This window comes from Equus quagga, chromosome 5 (genome assembly GCF_021613505.1).
Source record: "Equus quagga isolate Etosha38 chromosome 5, UCLA_HA_Equagga_1.0, whole genome shotgun sequence".
Classification (NCBI taxonomy): Eukaryota; Metazoa; Chordata; class Mammalia; order Perissodactyla; family Equidae; genus Equus; species Equus quagga.
Genome location: NC_060271.1, coordinates 44282633 through 44308103, shown reverse-complemented (window position 1 = coordinate 44308103; position 25471 = coordinate 44282633). Strand labels below are relative to the sequence as shown.

The 25471-nt window shown below is 46.7% G+C and overlaps 1 protein-coding gene across 6 annotated transcripts in view; it reads right to left on the bottom strand.

The window, feature by feature from the left end:
- The window catches only part of ACOT7 (acyl-CoA thioesterase 7), a 120016-nt gene extending 97465 nt beyond the window's left edge, over positions 1–22551 (bottom strand). For 4 of the 6 annotated variants that reach the window (XR_006888691.1, XM_046662097.1, XM_046662100.1 and 1 more), the window contains exon 1: positions 8838–9064. Coding sequence is in view for 4 of the 6 variants with exons in the window: in XM_046662097.1 (XP_046518053.1) it covers positions 8838–9007 (170 nt within the window). In the remaining 2 variants the exon portion in view is untranslated. Of the gene's footprint in view, positions 1–8837; positions 9065–21450; positions 21570–22350 lie in introns of those variants that run through there. The other 2 variants (XM_046662099.1, XM_046662098.1) reach the window with 2 other exon arrangements.
- Between the last annotated feature and the right edge of the window lie 2920 nt (positions 22552–25471).

Sequence of the window (25471 nt, the reverse complement as noted above, 5' to 3'; positions counted from 1 at the left end):
CTACACATTGCTCATCAAGCCACGCTGTGGTGGTGTCCCACATACAAAATAGAGGCACAGATGTTAGCTCAGGGACAATCTTCCTCAAGCAAAAAGAGGAATATTAGTAATGGGTGTTAGCTCAGGACCAATCTTCCTCACACACAAAAAAATAAGATAAAAAAATTAATTTTAGGATTCTCTGTTCTATTTCCATGAAGAATGTTGTCGGGATTCTATTTGGGATTGCACTGAATCTGTAGATTGATTTAGGTAATATGGGCATTTTAACTATGTCTATTCATCCAATCCATGGAATATCTTTCCGTTTCTTTATGTCGTCTTCAATTTCTTTCAATAATGTCTTATAGTTTTCAGTGTATAGGTCTTTCACCTCCTTGGTTAAACATTATCTCACAACTATCAGAATGGCTATAATTAACAAAACAAGAAATAATAAATGTTGGAGAGGATGGAGAAAAGGGAGCCCTCATATACTGCTGGTGCAAATGCAAACTGGTGCAGCCACTAAGGAAAACAGTATGGAGATGTCTCAAAAAGTTAAAAATAGAAATGCCATATGATCCAGCTATCCCACTTCTGAGCATTTATCCAAAGAACTTGAAATCAACAATTCAAAGAGATTTATGCACCCCCTATATTCATTGCAGCATTATTCACAATAGCCAAGATGTGGAAGTAACCCCAGTGCCCATCAACTGATAAATGGATAAAGAAGATGTGGTATACATATAGAATGGAATACTACTCAGCCATAAAAAAGACAAAACCATCCTATTTGTAACAACATGGATGGACCTTGAGGGTATTATGCTAAGTGAAATAAGTCAGACAGAGAAAGACAAATACTGTATGATTTCACTCGTATGTGGAAGAAAAACAAACACACAGATACAGAGAACAGATTGGTGGTTACCAGAGGGGAAGGAGGTTGGGGGAGGACGAAAGAGGTAAAAGAGGCACATATGTATGGTGACAGATAAAAACTAGACTATTGGTGGTGAGCACAATGTAGTCTATACAGAAGCTGAAATATAGTAATGTACAACTGAAATTTACACAGTTATAAACCAATATGACCTCAATAAAACAATTTTTTTAAAAAAAGAGGCAGGAAGGAGGTAGCCAGACTGCCCTGGGTTCTGGGTATGCCCTCGCTAAGAGCCCTACCCACCCAGTGCCACCAGGCACCACCTTGCCACCAAAGGCCTCTCTCATACCCACAGGACTGGCAGTGAAGCCCCCGCTGGGCAGATGAACGAGTCCTGAGCACTTCTCCAGATGAACTGAGAGTATGGGACCAGTGGTCAATATAGCCACGCCAAGTCTCACTGTGGAAGAGGCTCCCAGACTTCCCTGAGTGTTAAGGAACACACTCCCTGAAGACATGGGGCCTAGTGGCCGGTGGGGAGAAGCCGGACTCGACTGGGAAGGGGCCACAGAGAGAGGACAGCAACCCTCTCAGCCTCTAGAACCCCAGCCCCATCCGACATCCTGGGCGTCAGTCAAGCAGCCCATCCTGCCAGGCATTGCTTGCAGACCACATAAAAGCCAGGCTCTCAGAGCAGACACCCCCCAAGAAGCTGTGTGGAAATGCCTGGGGCGACATGACCCAGGACACACAGTCTGGGTTCCAGCCGTGGCTCTGCCACACGCCCCTGAGTCAGCCACTGCATCTCTAGGGCCTGTTTCTTCAGCCGTAACATGGAGGGTGAACGCAGAGCTGAGGGTTCCTCAGAGCTGTCACACTTACATTGTCTCCCCAGCTCCCCAGACCTAGGAAAAGGCCGGAATAGTGAGCTTCTGGGCAGGGCCAGTTGAAGGAACCACCTGAGACACTGTTAAGGGAATAAAGAGAAAGCCACAGACTGGGAGAAAATATTTACAAAACACATATCTGATAGAGGACTTACATCCAAAATATACAAAGACCTCTTAAAATTCGACACTAACAAACAACTCAAAATGAAAATGGGCAAAAGATCTGAACAGACTCCTCAGGAAAGAAGACAGACACGTGGCAAACAAGCCGATGAGAAGATGTTCCACATCATATGTCACCAAGGAACTGCAAACTAGAACAACTAGATACCACTGCACACCTAGCAGAATGGCCAAAACCCAGAACACTGACACCCCAGTGCTGGAGAGGACGGGGAGCAGCAGAAGCTGTCACTCATTGCTGGTGGGAATGCAAAATGGTGCGGCCACTTAGGAAGACAGTTAGGCAATTTCCTACAAAACTAAACGTATTCTTTAATCCTATTCTATATTCTATTAATTATATAAAAATAAATGAAAAACTTAGTAGGTACGTGGGAGCAATTAAAAGTAAAATCAGGGGCCTGCCCGGTGGCGTAGCGGTCAAGTGTGCACGTTCCACTTTGGTGGCCCAGGGGTTCACCACTTCTGATCCCGGGTGCAGACCTATGCACAACTTGGCAAGCCATGCTGTAGGATGCATCCCACATATAAAGTAGAGGAAGATGGGCCCAGATGTTAGCTCAGGGCCAGTCTTCCTCAGCCAAAAGAGGAGGATTAGCAGCAGATGTTAGCTCAGGGCTAATGGTCCTCAAAAGAAAGAAAAAAAAAGTAAAATCAAGTCAAAAAATTATCATTTGGTATGGCTGAAATAAGAACACTACTAATCTGTTTCAGATAACATGGGTCAATTAGGCCACTTCAGGCTGGCCTGTGAGTGGCCTCCCCCTGTAAGAGCCTGGCTTTTATAAGGCACATGACAAGGTGGGGCCAGCCGTCATGAAAGGAAGCATAGAGTATCAGTCAAACAGGATCTAGTTTCCTGAGACAACAAAGGGCACCAAAAGGCAATTTAGCTGTTAAAGTTCTGAATTCCAAATACAAGCCTGAAATTCTGATCACCAATTACAATAGCAGGGGTTGGGGGTCCCCACACCAAGCTGGGTGTCCTACGATTCAACTCAATTCTGACTCTACTTACCCCGAGATAGCACCAGATCCCATAGGTTAAGGGCTCAGTCCTATAAGACTGTCCCTGACTTCAGATGCCAATCACAAGTCCAGGTTGTCACCTGTGCTTCTGACCAACCGGCTACAGATAAAGTTCCAATGACCTCCTCCCTAGGTTGGATAAATTTGCTAGAGTGGCTCACAGAACTCAGGAAACCCGTTTACTTGCCACATTACTGACTTATTACAAAGGACATTAAAGGACATAAATCAACAGGCAGCTACAGAGGACAAAGGGCAAGGCTTGGGGAAGGGGCGCTTCCATGCCCTCTCCAGGCTCACCACTCTGCCGCATCTCCACGTGCTCACCAACCTGGAGGCTCTCTGAGCCTGGTCCTTTTGGGTTTTTATGGAGGTTTCATTACCTAGGCACGACTGATTAAATCATTGGCCACTGGCAATCAATTCAACCTCTAGCCCCTCACCCCTCCCGAGAGGTCCCAGGGGGCTAGGACCAAACATTCCACCCCTCCATCAGATGGTTGGTTCCCCTGGCCATCAGGCCCTATCTTTAGATGTTTCCAAAAGTCTCCTCATTAACATAAACTCAAGTGTGGCTGAAAAAGGTTTGTCATGAATATCAAGACACCTTTATCACTCTCAAAACTTAGGAAATTCCAAGGGTTTTAGGAGCTCCGTGCCAGAAACATGGATGAAGACCAAATATATATTTCTTATAAAATAAATATTTGTGACCTATAAATTGTTGATTTATACTTATAAATTTGTACTTTTTATAAATTTGCACAATTTCCTGCCCCATAGAAATTTATACTTATAAATCACAATATCACAAAGCCACACCTGAGTGAACACAGCACCAGACCAGCGAAGAAACACACAAATGAAGAAGTGTGGCACTTATTGAAAATGAGGGACATCCACCGTCACTCATCCTGATCAGTTACAAGGCTAAAGGTTCCACCCACTAAGTGCCCAAAGGTAATGGAATCTTTAGCTGGCTCACGAGGCTGGAATTCAAAGCCTGGAGACTTTTAATAGGTTAGAGAGGGACAGCATGTGTCTCCAGTGTGCCCCTGCTGGTGGCAGCGGTGCCAGGACAGGCCAGGTCAGGGCAGAGAGACCAGATCCAACCCCCATGCGTTTTCCAGCCCCCATTCCTCGGGTGACAGCAAAGCACACACGCCAGGTGCCCTTCCAGGACCCACCAGGCAAGTTCTATGGGGCAGGTACTGTAGGGTCTTCTCCCAGACCCAGGGGAGGGCTTGCGGGCCCATGCCCAGCGAGAGCCACGCCCTGGCATCAGGGCACTCACTTTCATCTCGGCACCTAAGGCTCAGACAAGCTCCCAGCCTTATGCCGAGTTTGGGAGATACATCTCACCTTAGACTCTTAAACCCACACATTCATAAGCCAAAGGTAAGCAGCAGGCCATTTTCGGGGCAGCTGGTGGGTGAGAGCTGTCTCCATTGCCCACCTCCTCCCTTTAGCAGCATTTGCCCCTGGTCAGGGCAGGTGATGAGGCACAGAGAGCTCGTCAGACCTGGGTTCCAGTGCCCACTGTGCCGAGCTTGTGCAAGTCACTCCTGCCCTCAGTTTCCCCATCTGTAAAACAGAGGTAATTCTGGTGCCCCCAGGGCTGCAAGCTAACCAAGTGAGCATGAAGGGTCCAGCAGATGGGAGCCAGGGCAAAGTCTCGGAATGTGGGCGCTGCCTCCAGGGCACAGGGCTGCTGCCCTGCCAGCTGCTGGGATGCTATGTTCCACAACACCTCAAGAGCGTGGGAAAATTAGCTTTGCAAAAGCAAGTCTTTCGTCCTATTCTTCAACTCCCAGTCTGAGAGCTACCTTCCCAGTCTAGATTAAAATTCTGATTTGCCTCACATTTCTGATGCCCAAACAAATGTGCTCGCAGGGCGCTGGGGCAAACTCAAGGGCATGACGGTTACATGCAACCTCCCAACTCTGGAGGTTTTAAACATGCCTTAGACGGCCACAGTCACGCCTGCTGGCCCCTGGCCTGCCACACGCCTGAGCCTCTGGGCCCCAGGGCCTGAAGGTGAGGAATTCAGGGCACAGGGGGTTTGCGCTTCCTGGCATGATCCTGGAAGGGTCTCCAACAGGGACCTGACCCACAGGAGGCTTGGACAGCAAGAGCCTGCCACCTGCCACAGGACAGGGCGGTCACAGAAGAAGGGGGGGAGGGGGCAGCAAGGCCACCATGGGGCAGGGGTTGGTATTCAGGGAGGGGGAGTGGGAAACAGAGAGATGTAGACACCACACACAGACCTGAAGAGGTGTGGCCAAGTCCTGCAAGGAAACCACACATATGAGAAGCACTCCATGTCCCGTAGGGCAGGATTTTTACTGCCACTCACGGACTTTTGGTTTCTGTCTTCAAGGTCAGAGAGCAATGACTTTTGCAAGGAAGAAGTGTGGGTGAAGGTCAGGAAGTGTGTGGTTTCAGCCCTCCAACAATCAACCTATGATCTTGACAAGTAATTCGGCCTCTCAGAACCTGCCTCTCATTTTATAAAGAAGGGTGTGTCCACATCAAAAGAATGGAGCTCGATCCCGACCTCACACCATAAATGTAAGTGCTGAAACTGTAAAACTCTTCAAAGAAAATATAGGGATAAAGCTCTGTGGTCTTGGATTCGACAGTGGTTTCTTAGATATGACAACAAAAGCACAAACAACCAATATATATACATGTATTTATTATTAAATATGTATTATTAAAAGTCAGACTACATCAAAATTAAAAAACTTTTGTGCTTCAAGAGATAACATCAAAAGTGAAAAGACAACCCAGTGAATGGGAGAAAAATCTCTGCAAATCATATATCTGAGAAGGGACTTCTCTAGAATATAGAAGGAACTCTTACGAGTCAGCAATAAAAAGACAAATACATCTAACCCAATTGAAAAACAGGCAAAGGACCTGAACAGACAATTCTCCAAAGATGTACAAATGGCCAATAAGCACATGAAAAGGAACTCAACACCATTACTCATCAGGGAAATTCAAATCAAAACCACAATAAGATCCTACTTCACACCCACCAGGATGGCTATAAACAAAAAGAGAGACAATAACAAGTGTTGGCAAAGATGTGGAACCCTCTTACACTGCTGGTGGGAATATAAAACGGTGCAGCCACTTTGGGAAAACATTCTGGCAATTCCTCAAAAGATTAAACACAGAATAACCATATGACCCAGAAATTCCATTCCTGAGTGAGCTGTTTTCACACACACCACCTGACACAAAATGTGTGGGTTTTTTCCTTATACCAACCAATTTTCTAGCTCTCTGTCACCAGCTGAGTGTCCTACAATTCAATGCAGTTATGATACTAACAGCCCAGAGTTAGCACAGACCCTACATTTAAGGGCTCAGTCCCAAAAGACTGACACTATTTTGGACGCCAGTCACAAGTCCCGGGCTACTCATACTTCTGACCAACCAGATATAAATCGGGGGTCCCCGTGACGCCCTGCTCAGATTGGATAATTTGCCAGAGCAGCTCACAGGACTCAGGAAAACACTTTACTTATGTTTACCCGTTTAATATAAAGGCTACAGCTCAGGAACAGCCAAATGGAAGAGATGCCCAGGGGAAGGTATGGGGTGGGGGTCAGGGTATGCAGAGTTTCCATACCCTCTCCAGGCACGCAGGCCTCCCAGCACCTCCATGTGTTCAGCAACTCAGAAGCTCTCTGAACTCCACTGTTCAGGATTTTCATGGAGGTTCCACTACAGAGGCAGGAAGCAAGACTGATTAAGTCATTGGTGATTAACTCAACCTCCAGCCCCTCTCCCTGGAGCTGAAAGTTCCAACCCGCTAATAATGCCTTGGTCTTTCTGGCGCCCAGCCCCCAACCTGAAACTGCCTAGGGGCCCCCAGCCACCAGCCATTTCATTAGCATAGAGAAAACACTCATCACTCTGGGATTCCAAGGGTTGTAGGAGACAAAGCCCAAATATACATTTCTTATTATTCCACACTAGGAGAAATAAAAACATATGTCCACACAAAAACCTGTACAGGCATGTGTATACTACTATTATGCATAATAGCCAAAAGGTAGAAACATGGCAATGTCCATCAACTGATGAATGGATGAACAAAATGTGGTACATATGTACAGTGGAGTACTATGAAAGAAACACTGAGACATGCTACAACGTGGATGAACTTGAGAACTGTGAGGCATCAGAATTGGCCGCCCCAAAACGTGTCTCTTTGCCTTGATTATTTTTAAGAACAAAAGACTGTGAAAGAACCTTTGACCTTCCCTCTAACCGCCTAAAAGAATTTAAGATAGGGGCTGGCCCCGTGGCCGGGCGGTTGAGTTCACGCACTCGGCTGCAGGTGGCCCAGTGTTTCGTTGGTTTGAATCCTGGGTGCAGACATGGCACTGCTCATCAAGCCACGCTGAGGCGGCATCCCACATGCCACAACTAGAAGGACCCACAACGAAGAATATACAACTATGTACCGGGGGGCTTTAGGGAGAAAAAGGAAAAAATAAAAAAATCTTTAAAGAAGTCTATTCAAAAAAAAGAATTTAAGATAGAAGGCCTGCTCCAGGAAGGAACTAATACAATAAGATAACTGTAGCGTAATGGAAAATGTGTTTCTTGGATCACATTGTCTATAGATTATGCAGCAAACACCTGCTTAACAAACATCTGCTTTTCCATCTCCACGTAAATTGTCTTCCTCCTCTTTGAAGCCCCAAACCACTACCCCCAACATCCTCCTTTGTCTTTAGCTGAAGATAGTATTTAAGGTGGCAACTTCAGCCATTCTGGCGAACTACTCGGTTTTCCTGGGTTTCTCCCATGTACACGTTATTAAATTTTGTTTGATTTTCTCCTATTGTTCTGTCTCATGTCAATTTAATTCTTAGACCAGCCAGAAGGACCCAGAGGGTAGAGGAATAGTCTTCCTCCCCTACAGAACATTATGCTAAGTGAAAGAAGCCAGGCCACAAAAGCCCACATCACATGATTCCACTTATTTGAAATGCCCAGAATAGGCAAAATCTATAGAGGAAGAAAATATATTAGTGGTTGGTGAGGGGTGGGGGAAGAATGGGGAGAAATGGCTAAAGGGTATGGGGTTTCTTTTGGGGTCATGAAATGTTCTAAAATTGATAGTGGTGATGGTTGTATGACTCTGAATATACTAAAAATCACTGAATTATACACTTCAGGGACGAAACATATGGGATGTGAATTATATCTCAATAAAGCTGGTACAAAAGCGGGGGTTGTATATGCCCACTCAACAAAGTTTCTGTAAAGTTGAGAAGAAAACACACAAAAGTCACTGTAAGCAGAACAACACTGCATTGCTGAGGATTAGCCGATCGACGAGGACAGCTCCCCTGGCCCCCCAGACGCCTGCTGGTACAAAATCACAGTTCAACCCCCAACCCAAGGGGAGAGCACACACCTGCGTCCCAGAACCCTTGGCAGCGTGTGCACAGGGAGCAATGTGCCAGCACAGCTGCTAGCATACAGGTACTTTGACCTCCACACCTGCCTCAAACCCTCATGACGCCAGCTTCCCAGAGCCCAGGGCCTGCCAATCCTTAGCCCACCTCCTCCAACAAAGCTGGGTAGGGTTCAACCAGCCTCTGGTGGAAAAACATGCCAGGTCTCCACTGAGGATGAATACATAAGTGGGTACAATCTAACAAAAGATGCAGGTCACTGAATACCCAGTACCTACTGCCCACTCCAAAGAATTTCCAATAAATCCTGAATCATGTGGCCCACGGCCCTGCGGCAGACTGCTCAGTTTTCCCGACAAGCTTGATGTCAAGGGTGGAGGCATTGCTGTGGGCACAGAAGTGTCCCTGTCATCCTACCTTGCAGTCACATACGGTTCAGACAGCAGATCAGACTTGGTTCCAACAGTCCAGATGGAAGCCCAGCATCTCTCCCTGGGCCCCTTGGAGCTCCTGGGCACCAGATACTTCCAAGCGGCTGCCGATCTGCTGAGCCCACGAAGGCAGAGAGCCCAGGGAAGCAGCTTCATCCTGTAGTGAGTGATGGGCCAGACTGCTTACCCAGTTGCCAGCCAAGACTTAGCCGCCCCTGGTCTGTCTCCCCAGAGCCCTCCCTACCGGAAGTAGCAGGTCTCTTTTCCCAGCAGCCTCTCTGTGGAACTGCCGCTCCTCCCATCAATCCACAGTCAAGCTGACAGCTCTCAGAGAATGCTTCTCTGTTAGCCCAGTAATGGAAGGAATGCATGACTCGGCCTAAAGTCATACAGCCTGGCTCTCTCATAAGCAAAGGAGACAGGAGGTCAAGGACAGGGCCACAGCCTGTCCGATAGTGGGAAAAAAATGGGTGGGGCTGTGAGCAACATTCACCAAGATTCCCATCTCCACACCTATAAACCCCTACCACCAATCAGGTGGTGTAAACCCTGACATTTGTTTTGTTTTGTTTTTCTTTTTTGTAATGCAAATACATAGCTTAAGCTTTGATTGTCAGGCATCTACTTCAAAGACGGCGATCTCAAATAAACACATTGCCAGCCACAGGACTAGACAAGGAGCCAGTCCGCCTCCCCCAAGTGAGGCTCCTTCCTTTTAGAGATCTTGGTTGATTTCAATAACCGCCTATTGCGACCACTTGTTTTCTTCTCTCTAAATTTCCACTCTTATGTTTTAAAAAATTTCACCAAAAAAGAGTGAGCCCATGAAACCCTAGGCCCCCACCCTTGACCCCAATAAAAGCAGAACCCCAGGCCCACCCACACACACACATGCACACACTCTCTCTCTCTCTCCCCATGACAGCACTGTGTGGCCCCAGGTGTGCTGTGTAATTTCCAGGTCCTGTAAGACATAAATCTTTATTTTTCCCAAAGTGTCCTAACGGCTATTGCTAAAGGGGATCTTGCAATCATAGTAAGAACTACAAGAGCCAGTCCAACTGCAATGGTGGTTACTGACAACACTGGAACACCAGGTCAGGGCAGCTCTAATTAGGCTGGAAGGGCCTCTGCACAGCAGGCATCAGGAGGGCTTGGAGGCTGCCAACCAGCACATAGGTCCTGGGACAGCAGGGTGCTGAGGAAAAAAGACACATGCTCATGGCAGAAGCTTCCCGTCCCGACTTCAGACAGTGGCTCTAAAGCTCCAGTGGAGAGCTAAGGAAGATGCAGATCCCTGGGCCCCTGCCCTGCAAGACGCACAGGCAGCAGGTTTGGAGTGGGGATTCAGGAGCCTGTTTTTCTTTGTATTCTTTATTGCAGAAAACATCAAAAGCTTACTAGAGTAGAGAGAAGAAGGAAATGAATCCCCAAGTCTCCAACAAACATCTCCGGGTGATTGACTGGTTCCTCTCTGCTCCCACCCACTCTCTGACTCCAGACCAGTCTCACACATCACAGCTCGGCATCCGTAAATATCTCAGCACGCTCTCTAAAAGATAAAGGCTCCTTTTAAAAAGAGAACCACAAAATCATTATCCCACCTAAAATATAATAGGAATTCCCTAATATAATTAAATGTCAAGTGAGCATTCAAGTTTCCTTATTGTAGCCTAAATGTTTTGAAATCTGCATTTGTGAACTGTATCTATAACCACCAAAAGCTAGAAAGAACCCAAATGTTCATCGGCTGGTGAAGAGATAAACTATGCCTGTAATGGCATACCACCAGGCAAGAGAGAGGAAGGAAGTACCGATACACACACGAGTGAAACTCACAAGCATTGTGATATGATTGGATATGATTCTACCCATACGAAATCCTAGAAAAGGCAAAACTATAGTGCTGGAAAGCAGACCTGTTTGCCAGAGGCCTGGGACACAAGAGAACTGACTGCAAAGGGAAAGGAGGAAACTTTTTGGGGTGATGGAAATGTTCTATGTCACAATCGTGGTGGTCATTACACAGACATATACATCTGTCAAAGCTCAGTGAACTGTACATTTAAAATAGGCACATTTCATGCCAGACATAAGAGAAGGATATGGCCCTTCCCTGAAAAAGTAGTTATGAGAAACCTAGTCCCTTTCCATATCTGAAACTTAAAAAAGAAAAGGAAATTGTGTAAAAGAGCAAATATTTTAAAAGTTAGGCCAACAGAAGAACATCTTTTGAGATGCTCCTAGAATAAAATAGTATTAAGGAAAAATAAATTTGTAAACAGTGCTGAAACATTTCCTAAAAAAGTTAATAATAAAATAAAATAGGCACATTTCATTTTTCTGCAGTGACATCAGCATCACGGCCGAGTGAGTTGTTCCCTTTGTCTTCCTTCTAAGTTACAACTAAATGGACATGCATTAACCAGCAGAGGGTCCCCTACACAGCACAATAGGGTGCCTCAGAGATCCACGCAGCCATGCATCTGAAGGAGGGTGGACTGGGCCCCTGGGAAGCAGTGGAACTCGATGAGCGCACCCCGACCCCTCCCCGGCAGCAGCGATGCAGGCCGCGGGTCCTCACACAGTGGCTGGAGCAACTGTAAGAGGAGGCAGGGGCAGCCTGCACACAAGCACTTCTGGAGTGGTGGCCCGGCCTGCAGGAGGGGTCTGCTGTGGCACAGTGGCCCCGCCCATAGGAGTGCTCCCTGCTGAGTGGTGGCAGCTCAGCCCCAGCAAAGGAGCCCTGCCCACCAAGCACAACAGCTCAGCCAAACTGCCCACCAGGGAAGAGCTGGCCCATGTGTGAAAGAAAGCACCCCTCCCCTCCCACCTAGCACAGCAGCTGAGCCAGTCCCTTGCTGAGCGCAGCAGTCCCACTTGCAGGGGAGCAACTGGCTGGCAGAGCACAGAGGCCACACCTGCGTGTGCACACGTGATCCACCAAGCAGCTGCGGCCAGCGTGCAAACGCAGAGCAGCCGACCTGCACAACTTTCAGCAGACAGGGCAGGATCAGAAACACAGCTCCTGCCCCCACCCCAGCAGTAGCAGGTGGAACCGAAACCTGATCCTACTATAAACGTGCTGGCAAAGGGTCAGTTCATCAAACACCATGAAGAACGACAGTAACAATTCAGAGCAGGAGGAAAATGACAAGTCTCCAGAAACCAATCCTGAACTCACAGAAATTTACAATCTAAACAACAGAGAATTCAAAACACTTGTCACAAAGAAATTCAACGAGTTACAAGAAAACTCAGAAAGACAGTTAAATGAGCTCAGAAATAAAACTAATGAGCAGAAGGAATATTTCACCAAAGAGATTGAAGCTCTAAAAAAAACCAAACAGAAATTCTGGATATGAAGAATACAATTAATGAGATCAAAAATAATCTAGAAGGGCCAGCCCCAGTGGCCTAGTGGTTAAGTTTGCACACTCTGCTTTAGTGGCCTGTGTTTGGTTCCCAGGCGCGGACCTATACCACTTGTCTGTCAGTGGCCACACTGTGGCATGGCTCACATACAAAAAGAGGAAGATTGGCAGCAGATGTTAGCTCAGGGCAAATCTTCCTGAGGAAAAAAAAAAAAAATCTAGAAACCATAAAAAATAGAGCTGATTTATGGAGAACAGAATTAGTGATTTAGAGTATAGAAACATAGAAATGCTTCAGGTGGAGGAAGAGAAAGAATTAAGATTTTTAAAAATTAAGAAATTCCTCAAGAAATATCCAATTCAATTAGGAATAGCAACATAAGGATTATAGGTATTCCAGAGGGAAAAGAGAGGAAGAAAGAAGTAGAGAGCTTGTTCAAAGAAATTATAGCTGAGAACTTCCCAAACTTGGGGGGAAACTGGACTTACAAGTACATGAAACCAATAGAACTTCTAATTACATCGATGCAAAAAGACCTCCTCCAAGGCATACAATATTAAAACTGGGAAAAATCAAGGACAAAGGACGAATATTAAGGGTAGCAAGGCAGATGAAAATAACCTAAAAAGGAACCCCTATCAGGCTTTCAGTGGATTTCTCAGCAGAAATCCTACACGCTAGGAGAGAACGGAATGATATATTCAAAATACTGAAAGACAAAAACTTTCAGCCAAGAATACTCTGTCCAGCAAAGCTATACTTCGGATATGATTGAGTAATAAAAGGTTTCCAAGATAAACAAAAGCTGAGGGAGTTCATCACCACTAGGCCACAACATTACAAGAAACATTGAAAGGAGCCCTCCCATCTGAAACTAAAAAGCAAAGGTTTACAAAACCTTGAGCAAGGAGATAAATAGACAGGATCAGAAGATTTCAGCTCTACATCAGAATAGGTTAGTAAACAATTATAATATAAAAGGTAAAGGGAAGGAAAGTATCAAAAAAACTATATACACTTCAGTTTAGTCATAAACTCAAAACACAGAAAAGAACAATTTATGGCAACAATAAATCAGAAGGGGAAGAGGAAAAGGATAGAACCTGCTTAGGCTACTGGAGATAAGAGGCTATCAGAAAATGGACTATCTCATCTGTGAGATCTTGCATACAAACCTCACAGTAACCACTAAACAAAAACTCAGAACAGAGTCACAAATCATAAATAAAGAGAAAACTGAGAAAACCATCACAGAAAACCACTAAACTGAAATGGCAGTCAGAAACACAAGGGAGAAGCAACAACGGAAATATAAAACAACCAGAAAACAAGAGATAAAATAGCAGCATTAAGCCCTCATATATCAATAATCACTCTAAAAATAAATGGATTGAACTCTCCAATCAAAAGACACAGAGTGGCTGGATGGATTAAAAAACAAGACCCAAGAATATGCTGCCTACAGGAAACACATTTCAGCTCTAAAGACAAACATAGGCTCAGAGTGAAGGGATGGAAGGTGATACTCCAAGCAAATGGCAAGCAAAAGAAAGCAGGTGTTGCCATATTTATATCAGACAAAGCAGACTTCAAGATAAAAAAGACAATGAGAGACAAAGAGGGGCAGCATATAATGATAAAAGGGACATTCTACCAAGAGGATATAACACTTATGAATATACATATATTCACCTTACAGAGGAGCACAGAAGTATATAAAGCAACTATTAACAGACCTAAAGGGAGAAATTGACAGCAATACAACAATAGTAGGGGACCTCAACACCCCACTTACATCAATGGATAGATCATCCAGACAGAGAGTCAACAAGGAAACTGTGGCCTTAAATGAAATACTAGACCAGATGGACTTAATAGATATATATAGAATATTCTATCCAAAAATAGCAGAATACACATTCTTCTCAAGTGTACATGGAACATTCTCAAAGATAGACCAAATGTTGGGAAACAAGGCAAGCCACAATAAATTCAAGAAGATTGAAACGGGGGCCGGCCCCATGGCTGAGTGGTTAAGTTCATGCACTCTGCTTTGGTGGCCCAGGCTTTCACCAGTTCGGATCCTGGGCACAGACATGGCACCACTCATCAAGCCATGCTGAGGCAGCGTCCCACATAGCACAATCAGAAGGATCCACAACTAGAATATACACCTATGTAATGGGGGGGCTGGGAAGAAGAAGAAAAAGAAACGACTGGCAACAGATGTTAGCTCAGGTGCCAATCTAAGAAAAAAAAGAAGACTGAAATCATGTCAAACATCTTTTCTGACCACAATGCTATGAAACTAGAAATTAACTACAAGAAAAAGATTGAGAAAGTCACATATATATGGAGACTAAACAACATACTACTGAACAATCATTGGATCAATGAAGAAATCAAAGGAGAAATTAAAAAATATCTGGAGACAAATAAAAATGAACACACAACATACCAACTCTTATGGCATGCAGCAAAAGCAGCACTAAGAAGAAAATTTACAGCAATACAGAGCTACCTCAACAAACAAGAAAAATCTCAAATAGGTAATCTTAAACTACACCTAACAGGACCAGAAAAAGAAGAACAAAGCCCGAAGTCAGCAGAAGGAGGGAAATAATAAAAATTAGACCAGAAATAAATTAAATAGAGACTAAAAAAACAATAGACAGGATCAATGAAACTAAGAGCTGGTTCTTTGAGAAGCTAAACAAAATTGACAAACTCTTAGCCAGACTCACTAAGGAAAAAAGAGAGAAGGCTCAAATAAATATAATTAAAAATGAAAGAGGAGAAATTACAATGTAATTTCTTTCTAATTACAGTGACATTAAAAGGATCATACACCATGATCAAGTGGGTACAGGGGCACAGAGATGGTTCAACATCCACAAATCAATCAGTGTGATACAACACATTAACAAAATGAGGAATGAAAATCACACAATCATCTCAACAGATGCAGAGAAAACATGTGACAAGATCCAACATCCATTTATGATACAAACTCTCCATAAAATGGGTATAGAAGGAAAGTACCTCAACATAATAAAGGCCATATATGACAAACCCACAGCCAACATCATACTTAACGGTGAAAAACTGAAAGCCAGCCCTCTGAGAACAGGAACAAGACAAGGGTGTCCACTCTCACCACTCCTATTCAACATAGTACTAGAGGTTTTGGCCAGAGCAAACATGCAAGAAAAAGAAATAAAAGGTATCCAAATTGGAAAGGAAGAAGTAAAACTCTCGCTGTTTGCGACATGATTCTCTATATAGAAAACTCTAAAGAATCCACCACAAAACTATTAGAAGTAATCAACAACTACAGCAAAGTTGCAGGATACAAAATCAACTTACAAAAATCAGTTGTATTTCTATGAACTAGCAGATAGAGAAGTCAAGAATACAATCCCATTTGCAATCGCAACAAAAAGAACAAAATATCTAGGAATAAACTTAACCAAGGAGGTGAAAGACCTATACACTGAAAACTATAAGACATTATTGAAAGAAACTGAAGAAGACAGGGAGAAATGGAAACATATTCCACGCTCAGCCTGGTAGCCTAGCGGTTAAGTTCAGTGCACTCTGCTTCAGCAGCCTGGTTCGGTTTCAGGCACAGACCTACACCACTGGTCTGTCAGTGGCCATGCTGTGGCGGTGGCTCACATACAAAAAGAGTAAGATTACTAACAGATGTTAGTTAAGGACGAATCTTCCTCAGGAAAAAAAAAAAAAAAAGCTATATCTCCTCATTAAAAAAAAAAAGATATTCCATGCTCATGGATTGGAGGAATAAACATAGTTAAAATGTCCATATTACCTAAAGCAATCTACAGATTCAATGCACTCCCAATCAGAATCCCAATGACATTCTTCACAGAAATAGAACAAATAATCTTAAAATTTACATGAAACAACAAAAGACCCCAAATAGCCAAAGCAATTCTGAGAGAAAAGAACAAAGCTGGAGATATCACAATTCCTGACTTCACTACAAAGCTACAGTAATCAAAACAGCATGGTACCGGCACAAAAACAGAGACACAGATCAATGGAACAGAATTGAAAGCCCAGAAATAAAACCACACATCCATGGACAGCTATTCTTCGACAAAGGAGCCAAGAACATACAATGGAGAAGAAAAGTCTCTTCAATAAATGGTGTTGGGAAAACTGGACAGCCACATGCAAAAGAACAGGTGTAGACCATTATCTTACACTGTACACAAAAATTGACTGAAAATGGATCAAAGACTAGAAGGTAAGACCTGAAACCATAAAACTCCTAGACGAAAATATAGGCAGTACACTCTTTGACATTGGTTTTAGCAGCATCTTTTCGAATACCATGTCTACTCAGGCAAGGGAAACAAAAGAAAAAGTAAATAAATGTGACTACATCAGACTCAAAAGCTTCTGCAAGGGAAAGGAAACCACGAATAAAACGAAAAGGCAACCCACCAACTGGAAGAAAATATTTGCAAATCATATATCTGACAAGGGGTTAATTTCCAAAATATATAAAGAACTCATACAACTCAACAAAAAAAAACAAGCAACTCAATAAAAAAATGGGCACAGGATGTGAACAGACATTTCTCCAAAGAAGATATAGAGATGGCCAATAGGCACATGAAAAGATATTCAACATCACTAATCATCAGGGAAAGGCAAATCAAAACCACACTAAGATACCACCTTACACTTGTTAAAATGGCTATAATCACCAAGACAAAAAATAACAAATGTCAGAGAGGTTGTGGAGAAAAAGGAACCCTCACACACATTGTGGGAATGCAAACTGGTGCAGCCACTATGGAAAACAGTATGGAGATTTCTCAAAAAATTAAAAATTGAAAGACCATACAATCCAGCTATCCTACTACTGGCTATTTATCCAAAGAACATGAAATCAACAATTCAAAGAGATTTATGCACCCCTATGTTCACTGCAGCATTACTCACAATAGCCAAGACGTGGAAGTAACCCAAGTGTCCATCAACGGATGAACGGATAAAAAAGACGTGGTATATACATATACAATGGAATAACATATATGCACACACACACACACAATGGAATATTACTCAGCCATAAAAAAAGAAAAAAATCATTCCATTCGCCACAACATGGATGGCCCTTGAGGATATTAAGTGAAATAAGCCAGACAGAGAAAGACAAACATCGTATGATTTCACTTATGTGGAAGATAAACACATGGATAAAGAGAACAGATTAGTGGTTACCAGAGGGGAAGTAGGTGGGAGGTGGGTGAAAGAGATAAGGGCCACATGTGTATGGTGACAGATAAAAATTAGACTATTGGTGGTGAGCACGATGCAGTCTATACAGAAACTGATATATAATAATGTACACTTGAAATTACACAATATTATAAACCAACAGACTTCAATAAAATAATTTATATAGATAAATAAAATAGGCACATTTTATTGTATGCACATTATGTCTCAATAAAGTTGATTTTAAAAAAGCATAATGATAATACAGTTATCTCACCTTAAAAAAAAAAACCCAGAAATTCCTTAACACTATTAACTATCAAGTGACTATTCAAGTTTCCCCAAGTATCTCATAAATGTTTTAAAATCTGCATTTTGTAGATTTTCTACTAAAGTATAATTTGCACGTAGGAAATCTGCAATTTGTAACAAGCTTCCTCAGTTATTCAGACGTAGGTAGTCCACCGGTGAGTTGACCCCATAATTTGGCCCCCCCCAGGACACCTCTGAGAGTGGAGGAAAGTGGAGGTGGAGGCACACAGTGTGGTCACCCCACCCAGGCCCCAGCTGGAGAAGCTACGCCCCACAGGAGAAAGGAACTTCTGGCCCGACAGAAACCAGGGAGCTGGTCAGTTGTGGTGCCAAGTCAAGGGCGATGCCAGGCTGCCTGGCTCACTTAGAGGGCAGGCTGGACAGTAAGCGAGCATAGCCTTCCCTACCACAGGCTCTCTGGGCTGCAAAGACTGCATCTTCACCCAGGGCCCCCACATCCCAGCAGGAATGGAGCCAGCGCTGTGTGTTGTTTTATGGACTGTTCCAGAACACTAGCTCTGAGAGTGATTTCTGTAAGTCAGATTCTGTTTCTATTAATTACACTATAAACCCAAAGACAGAGCCACAAGGGGAAAAAATTCCAACCCTATAACATACTAAAATTCAGGTCCATTCCACTAATATTTGTTGGCATATCTACTAGACGCCAGGCACTTTTCTAGGCACTCACCGTACAGCAGTGAGCAAAGCAATCACCAACCTCCAGATACTTCCCAGTAGATTTGCATCTAACAGCACGGAAGGAAGAAAACCTTGTAGACCTCACACACCTACCTACAAATAAAGGATTCCAAGGTTATCTGCCCTGGGCAATGTCCACACCAAGGTCCACCTCCACAAGCTTAGTTGTTTAAGAGCTGACTGCAGTCCCCAGAGAGCTTCTGAGCTTCCCTCAGGAAACCCTTCCCCCAGAGGCCTACCATGAACACCGGTTTGTTAAATTCCTCCATATACCACACTGTCCCATAAGGCAGCCACCAGCCACAGGAGCTGTCTACATTTACATTTAAATAAATTAAAATGAATGCAATTAAAAATTCAGTTCCTCCGGATCTGGCCACATTTCAAGCACTCAATGGCCACTTGTCATTAGTGGCCACCATGTTGGACATGGAGCATTTCCATCACTGAGGAAAGTCCTAGTGGACGGCACTGTTCCACAATATCATACTCTCCAACAACCTGTCACACAACATGTCTTTCAACTTTACTTGGACAGTCAGGCAGCTGACTAGGGGCCCACGCTGATACCACGATTAAGCCTTACAACCAAATATAAGCCCAAGCTTGGGTGAGCAGTGAAAAAACCCCAACAATGGAGACACCTGGCAGAGAATAGGCCACCAGTCATCTTTGGCTCTCTCCGTCAGTCAAGATCCAAGGCCGACCTTGGTCAAGTCTGTTTTGTTTTTTTTTAGGAAGATTAGCTCTGAGCTAACATCTGCTGCCAATCCTCCTCTTTTTGCTGAGGAAGACTGGCCCTGAGCTCACATCCGTGCCCATCTTCCTCTACTTTACATGTGGGACGCCTACCACAGCATGGCTTGCCAAGAGGTGCCATGTCCGCACCTGGGATCCGAACCCGCAAACCCCAGGCCGCCTAGAAGTGGAACGTGGGAACTTAACTGCTGCGCCACCGGGCCAGCCCCTGGCCAAGTCTTTAACCTCTAGGAGCCCCTAAGGGTCCTTCCAGGTCTGACATTCTAAAACTCTGAGTTCAACGAGGAAAAAAGTAATTTACTACAAAACACTAATTAACATTACTCAAAATAAACCAAAGGAAAAAATGCCCTTCTGAGACTTTAATGCTGTCCCAGAACCTGCACCTGTAGGGCTGGCTCAAAAGGAGGGGAGAGCGGCCCACACTGGCCCGGGCTGCCCGAAGTTCAAGCTCCCAGGGTAAACGGGTCCCTTGGCCAGCTCCCGTTTATCAGTGCCTGGCACTGTCAAAGGTTTTCATCCTCACAGCAACCCTGAGACAAGCAATATTATCATCTCTGACTCACAGACCAGAGAACTGAGGCCCAGTGAGGCAAAGGACCGTGCCAAAAGCCGCACACCTGCCTGCGAGAGGCAGAGCTGGGATTTGAACCCAGGCTGTCTGCCTCCTGAGACCGTGTCCCACTTTTCAGACAAGAGTTTCTGTTTACTTACAATGTGCCAGCCATTCTGCCAGGCACTAGATGTGCTTTCTTTTCTTTCACAGTCAGAATAACCCTTAAGAAAATGGGGGCACAGAAAGGTCAGGCAGCTAACGATAGGCAGCAGCTGAATTCACACCCAGGCCTGGGACTGCAGAATCAGCTCTAACCACTGCCCTCTCCAGCCTTTACAGCCCCTATCCCTTCAACACATCCTTCCCAGTCAAGAGCATGTGACCACTCTTAATTGTCTAGGCTGGTGGGCATTTGGGGATCCTCTCCCTGCTGGACTGGGAACCCGCTAAGTCGGGGACCTAATTTTCTGGGTTGGTGTCCCTCCCTCATGGCGCTTTGCTCCTTGGAGGCGTCCAGTGAAACTGGTTAAATTCATGGGATTAGCTGTCCTAGGCCAGGAAGCTCCTCTTTCAACACAGGGTGTGGGCTCAGATGTCCTTAAGGGCTCCCCACCCTGGTGTGTCCACTGTCCAGCGTCCTGGGGTTTCTCTGGGCCAAGTCCTTGTGACCATGGCCCTCATCACACCCACCCCTGGCAGTCATGCTGGGCACCTGAGGCTAACCTCAGCCAGGCATCCTGCCCAAGTGTCCCACGGCCAAGGCGGCTGCTCAGAGACTACATGCAACTGTGAATATGCAAGAAGCAGCCCAGTAAGCAGGGCAGGTAACGAAAAGCACATACATATAGGTTTGTGCACACATGCACACATCTAAAGTTATCCAAAAATCTATTAACTGTTAGAGGCTGGTTTTAAAAAAGATAATATGTATAAACTGGTTATTCACCACCCTGATGAAGCAAATAAAAGCCCAGCCTTCCACGACTAGACTGAAATCAGTATCTTCTTTTGGCAGGTGAGTGCAGTGGAGAGAACACAGGCCTGGAGACAGAAGACCTGGCAAGGGCTGTCCCCCCAGGTCTTGTGGCTGGATGATCTTGCAGAGGCACTGGGTCTCCTGGAACCTCAATTTCCTCCTCTACCAGTGTGAGTGGTGGAGATCCCTTTCGTCCTCCCTACTGGGGCAAACCAAGAGAGATGAGAGATGTACCAGCCCTTTGCAAACGATGGACCCCAAGGTCACCCAGCCAACAGCAGGCAGAGCCTGAACCAAGGACCTGACTCCAGGCCCATCTGTCTCCAAATATCAATTCCTTCTATTATTTTTGCCCCAGGATCTTGAAGTGGGTGGGGCCTAGACAGCCACACAGCAAATAATAAAGCAAATGGAATAAGGCGCCCCCAAAGATTTCCTCTCCCAAGAAAAGTCAACACTGACCTTGAGCTCAGGAAAGGACTTTGACTAGTTCAGAAACCGGGGTGGGGTCAGGGCACCCCATTGATCCAGCACTTGAATGCCCACCCTTTGCATGGAAATGTCAACATCCACAGGAAACTAAACTGGCTTGGATCCAAGGTCAGTGTGATGCCCAACCTCCAAATTTGTGGAACCCGCCCCCAAACAAAAGTCAGCTCTTACTCTTAGTGGTGCATCACGCAGGACAGGCCCTGTTGCAGGCCCCAGTGCCCGTACGGCCTTCCCAGACTTCTCGTCTGTACTTGGCTCATGTTCAAACACCAGCGTGCCTGCTTCCGGTTCTGCCCAAGGAAACAGAGAGTAACCTTGAGGCTGCCCTCCCCTCTCCGGTGGGAAACGAGCCAGCTCACGATCTCCTGCTTCCTCTGGGGGCCTCTATCTACCCCAGCGCCCGTGGAGGGAAGCGGGGGTAGTTCGCTGAGAACAACCCCTTGCCCCCATTGTGTAAGATGCTTCTGGGTTCAAGGGACCATTCCCTCTTAGCAGTAAACTGTTAGAAGGGAAGAGTATTTTCTGTTCTTCCCTTTAACACTCGGCTCCCCGCAGAAACCGAGGCAGTGCACTGAAAAGACTGGACATCTGCAGCCCTCGCCCACTCGGGCATCCACGGATGGGCTTGCGGGGCTCCGGCCGCCGCCCAGCGAGCTGGTTACCTGCGCCCCACCTCTCAGGGGATCCAGCGGACTTTGCACCACCGCTTAAATAACGAATTGGGGGCTCAGAAGAAAGGGGGCTGGGGCTCCAGCGCGCTCGGGCACCGGGCAGGGCGGAACTGAGCAAGACGCGGGGGGCCGCGCTCCGACCCCCGCCCGAGAAGGGCGCGGCGCCGATTCCTTGCGCAAACGGCCTGCGCGACCGCGGCGCCGCCCCCGGGATGCGCCGGAGGCCGGGAGGAGGCGCGCGGAGAGGCAGCCGGCTCTGCGACATCCGAGGCGCATCCGGCCGTGCCCAGGAGGCTGCAAGCCCGAGGTGACCGGCCTGGGCCGGGCGGGGACGAGCAGGGGCGGGGGGAAGGCCCGGGCGGCGACTCAGCATCCTGGCCGCGCCGCGCGCCCCTCTTACCGGCAGATCTGGATGGCGGACGGGGTCTCGGCGGCGGGGCCCGACATGCTGGCGGCTGCGGCGGCGGCAGGCGGCTGAAGGAGGGCGCAGGTGTCCGGCAGGCCGGGCGCGGAATGAATGGGCCCGGGCGGCGCCATGGAGGGGGAGGGCGGAGGCGGAGCCATGGCGCCGGCGAGGCGGGGCCCGGGCGCCGGCGGCGAATCGAACGCGGCCTCCTGCGCGGGCTCCTCCCCTCGCGCCCCGCCCCGCCCCGCCCCCCGGCCGCGGCCTGCTCTCGCGACGACTGTTTCTGGCGGCGGCCGGGGGGTCGCTTCCAGAAGGTTCGGTGGCGGTTGGGCGGCGCCGGGGTGGGCGGCCGCGTGGGTCACTGGGCGCGGCGGATGTTCGTGTGGGGCGTTCCCGCCGCCCGCCCCCAGCAGCTTGCATCGCCCGGCGCGCCGACGATGCGCTGTGGCGGGTGTGCGGCAGAGGGGCCTGCGGGAGTCGCCGCCCGGGTCTCGGCTTCTAAAATCAGCCGCGAGGGGAAAGCGGGGGCGGTTTCCCGTAAACGAGCGTTCATTCATGGCCGAGCTGCTGTGTCGTTCTCGCTGGGGCACGTGGGCGCGCGAAGCGGGGAGCCGGGCGGTCAGGCGGCAGCAGCGCACAGCTGCCGAGTTGGGCTGGAGAGAAGCGAGGGACGGGGTCTGTCTACACTGCCCGCAGCAAACCGCCTCGGGGTTATTGCAGAGGTCTCCTGGGGGTGCACGTGACGCAGTGAGGAGCCCTAAGGATGCTGATCTGTGCCGTCGCACGCCGCCTGCCCCGCTCTGGCGTCCAGGCCGAGTCAGGGTCACAGAATCTACCCAAAAAACACGAGGAGGGGAAAGATGACCTCCTCAGTGTGCCGGAATTACAGAGCGCTTTTTACTCCATGCGACTTTTCAGTCATAGGGAGATTTGACTTTTTCCAGATTTTTTTAAATGAACATAAATTGCTTTAGTAATCATATTTTTAAAAATCAAATGCAACCGACGGGACTCAAGCTCCCCAGCGCAATTTGAAAACCCCGTTATACTAAACTAAATAGCCGTGAAGGAACGGTGCCTCAGCCTGTCAGTCCTGCATTGCTGGACCATGGAGGCAGCCCACCACGTGTCTGTAAGTCCCTGGAATAGAGCGGGCAGCCCAGATCACGACTCTCCATGGTTTCAAGATTACTACACTAAAAATTTCGTTTTCTTGCGTGAATTAAATCGATGCAAACATCAAGGGTCACCAAGACTATTTCACCACGGCCACTTCCCAATATAGGTTCCGAAACAGATGGGTTTCTTATGGTGGGACCCAGGAGCAATAGCCAGCTTTGGAGCCTTAGGCAAGGCAGTTTCCTTGTCTGTTAAATGGGGGTAATAATACTCACCCTCCTGACCTTTAGGGAGATTAAATGAGGTAATGAAGGTAAGGAGCCTAGCACATGAGTAAATTAGGGCCTTTCTTCCTCTTTGTTCTCACTTTCCCTACTCAAACATCCTGTTTCTCTCAACAGCCCTTGCCAGACAGTCAGTGCAATGGAAGAAGGATTTACTGAGCCCCCCACCCCATTTGTATAGTGGGCACATCACCCTGAGAGTTGGTCACCTTCCCGTCTTCAAAAAGCTCAAAATCTGATTGGGAGACAAATCCAGGACACAAAAAGCCTGGCTCCTGCCACGTGCTGGAGGAAGTTCCAGCATGACTGAGGGATGGGGCTGAGTGGTTCAGGATTAAAAAGCCTGGTCCTTCCCAGAGGGCAGCAAATAAGTGATCTGGAGCAACATCTGTACTTTCGCGAAAGGATTTGGCTACCCTTTGGCCCAAGACAGCATCTGTGGACACTCTCCATGTGACAGCTCCTCATGGGCAGAGGGAGCCAGGGAAAATGACAGCTCAGCCTGTATGTTATTGTGCCCTGTGCTATAGAGAGACAGTGGTGCTCCCGGATTAGCCACTTGTTAATTGCCAGTTGTTTATGATGGTGCCCTGTTCTCAGGGATAGCAGCTGGAAGCCCCATCTCTTAGCAAAAGCATCATGAGTTATTTTTGCTATAGTGCTGGAGGGTTTACACTGACCTCTCACCTTACGTAGTCTCTCACCTTCCCATTTTAGATTTTTTTCTACTTTCTCAAGCTACTGGACCATTTCTATCCCTCTCTTTCAGCAAAACTTCTCAAAAGAGATGTTTATGCATACACCCTCTCTCCTCTTCCCCCTTTCCATTCTCTTTTGAACCCATTCCATTCTGATGGTTGTCTCTACTGCTCAATTTATCGAGGTCACTAATTCCTTGTAAGTTGCTAAATCCAATAATCCGTTGTCAGAAGTCATCTTACTTCTCGACAGCACCGAGCACACGTGATCCCTCTCTTCTTGAAACACTTATTCCTTGCCTTCCGAGACAGCACACATGCCCACTTTTCTGGCCATTCTGCCCAGCCTGCTCTGCTGGTTCCACCTCACCTCCTTCCTCTCAAACTTGGGAGAAGCCCAGAGCAGTGCTTAGACTCTTGAAGTCAATCCAATCTATTCAACGACTACTGCATATCTCCAGCCCAAACCTCTCCCTAAACTCCAGACTCATCTGTCCTCTTGCCTGGGCCACACGTCACTCCCATCGTGTGACAGGCATCTCACACTCTCTCAGAACTTGCTCCTCTCTCAGTCTTCCCATCTGAGCATGTTACACTCCCTTTTTTCCAGTTGCTCAAACTAACAACCTAGTAGTCATCCTTGATGCCTCTATTTTTCTAACACCCCTCATCCAACCCACTGGCAAATCCTACCAGCTCTATGTTCAAAATAAGTCTGAAATGTCATCGCTTCTCCCTGTGGCATTCAAGAACCTCCCTGCACCGGCCCTCATCCACCGCTCTCTTCTTGCTCACTTGGCTCCAACCACTCTGACCTCTCTGATGGTCCTTGAATATTCCCTGACCACTCTTTCCTCAGCACCCACATGGCTCACCCCATCACTTGTTCCGGTCTTTGGCCAATATCACCTTCTAAACAGGCCTTCCCTGGCCATCCTACCTGAAGTTGCAGTTCCTTAATATTCCCTCTCCCCCCTGGTTTACTTTTCTCCTAAGCACTTAATACAATTTAAC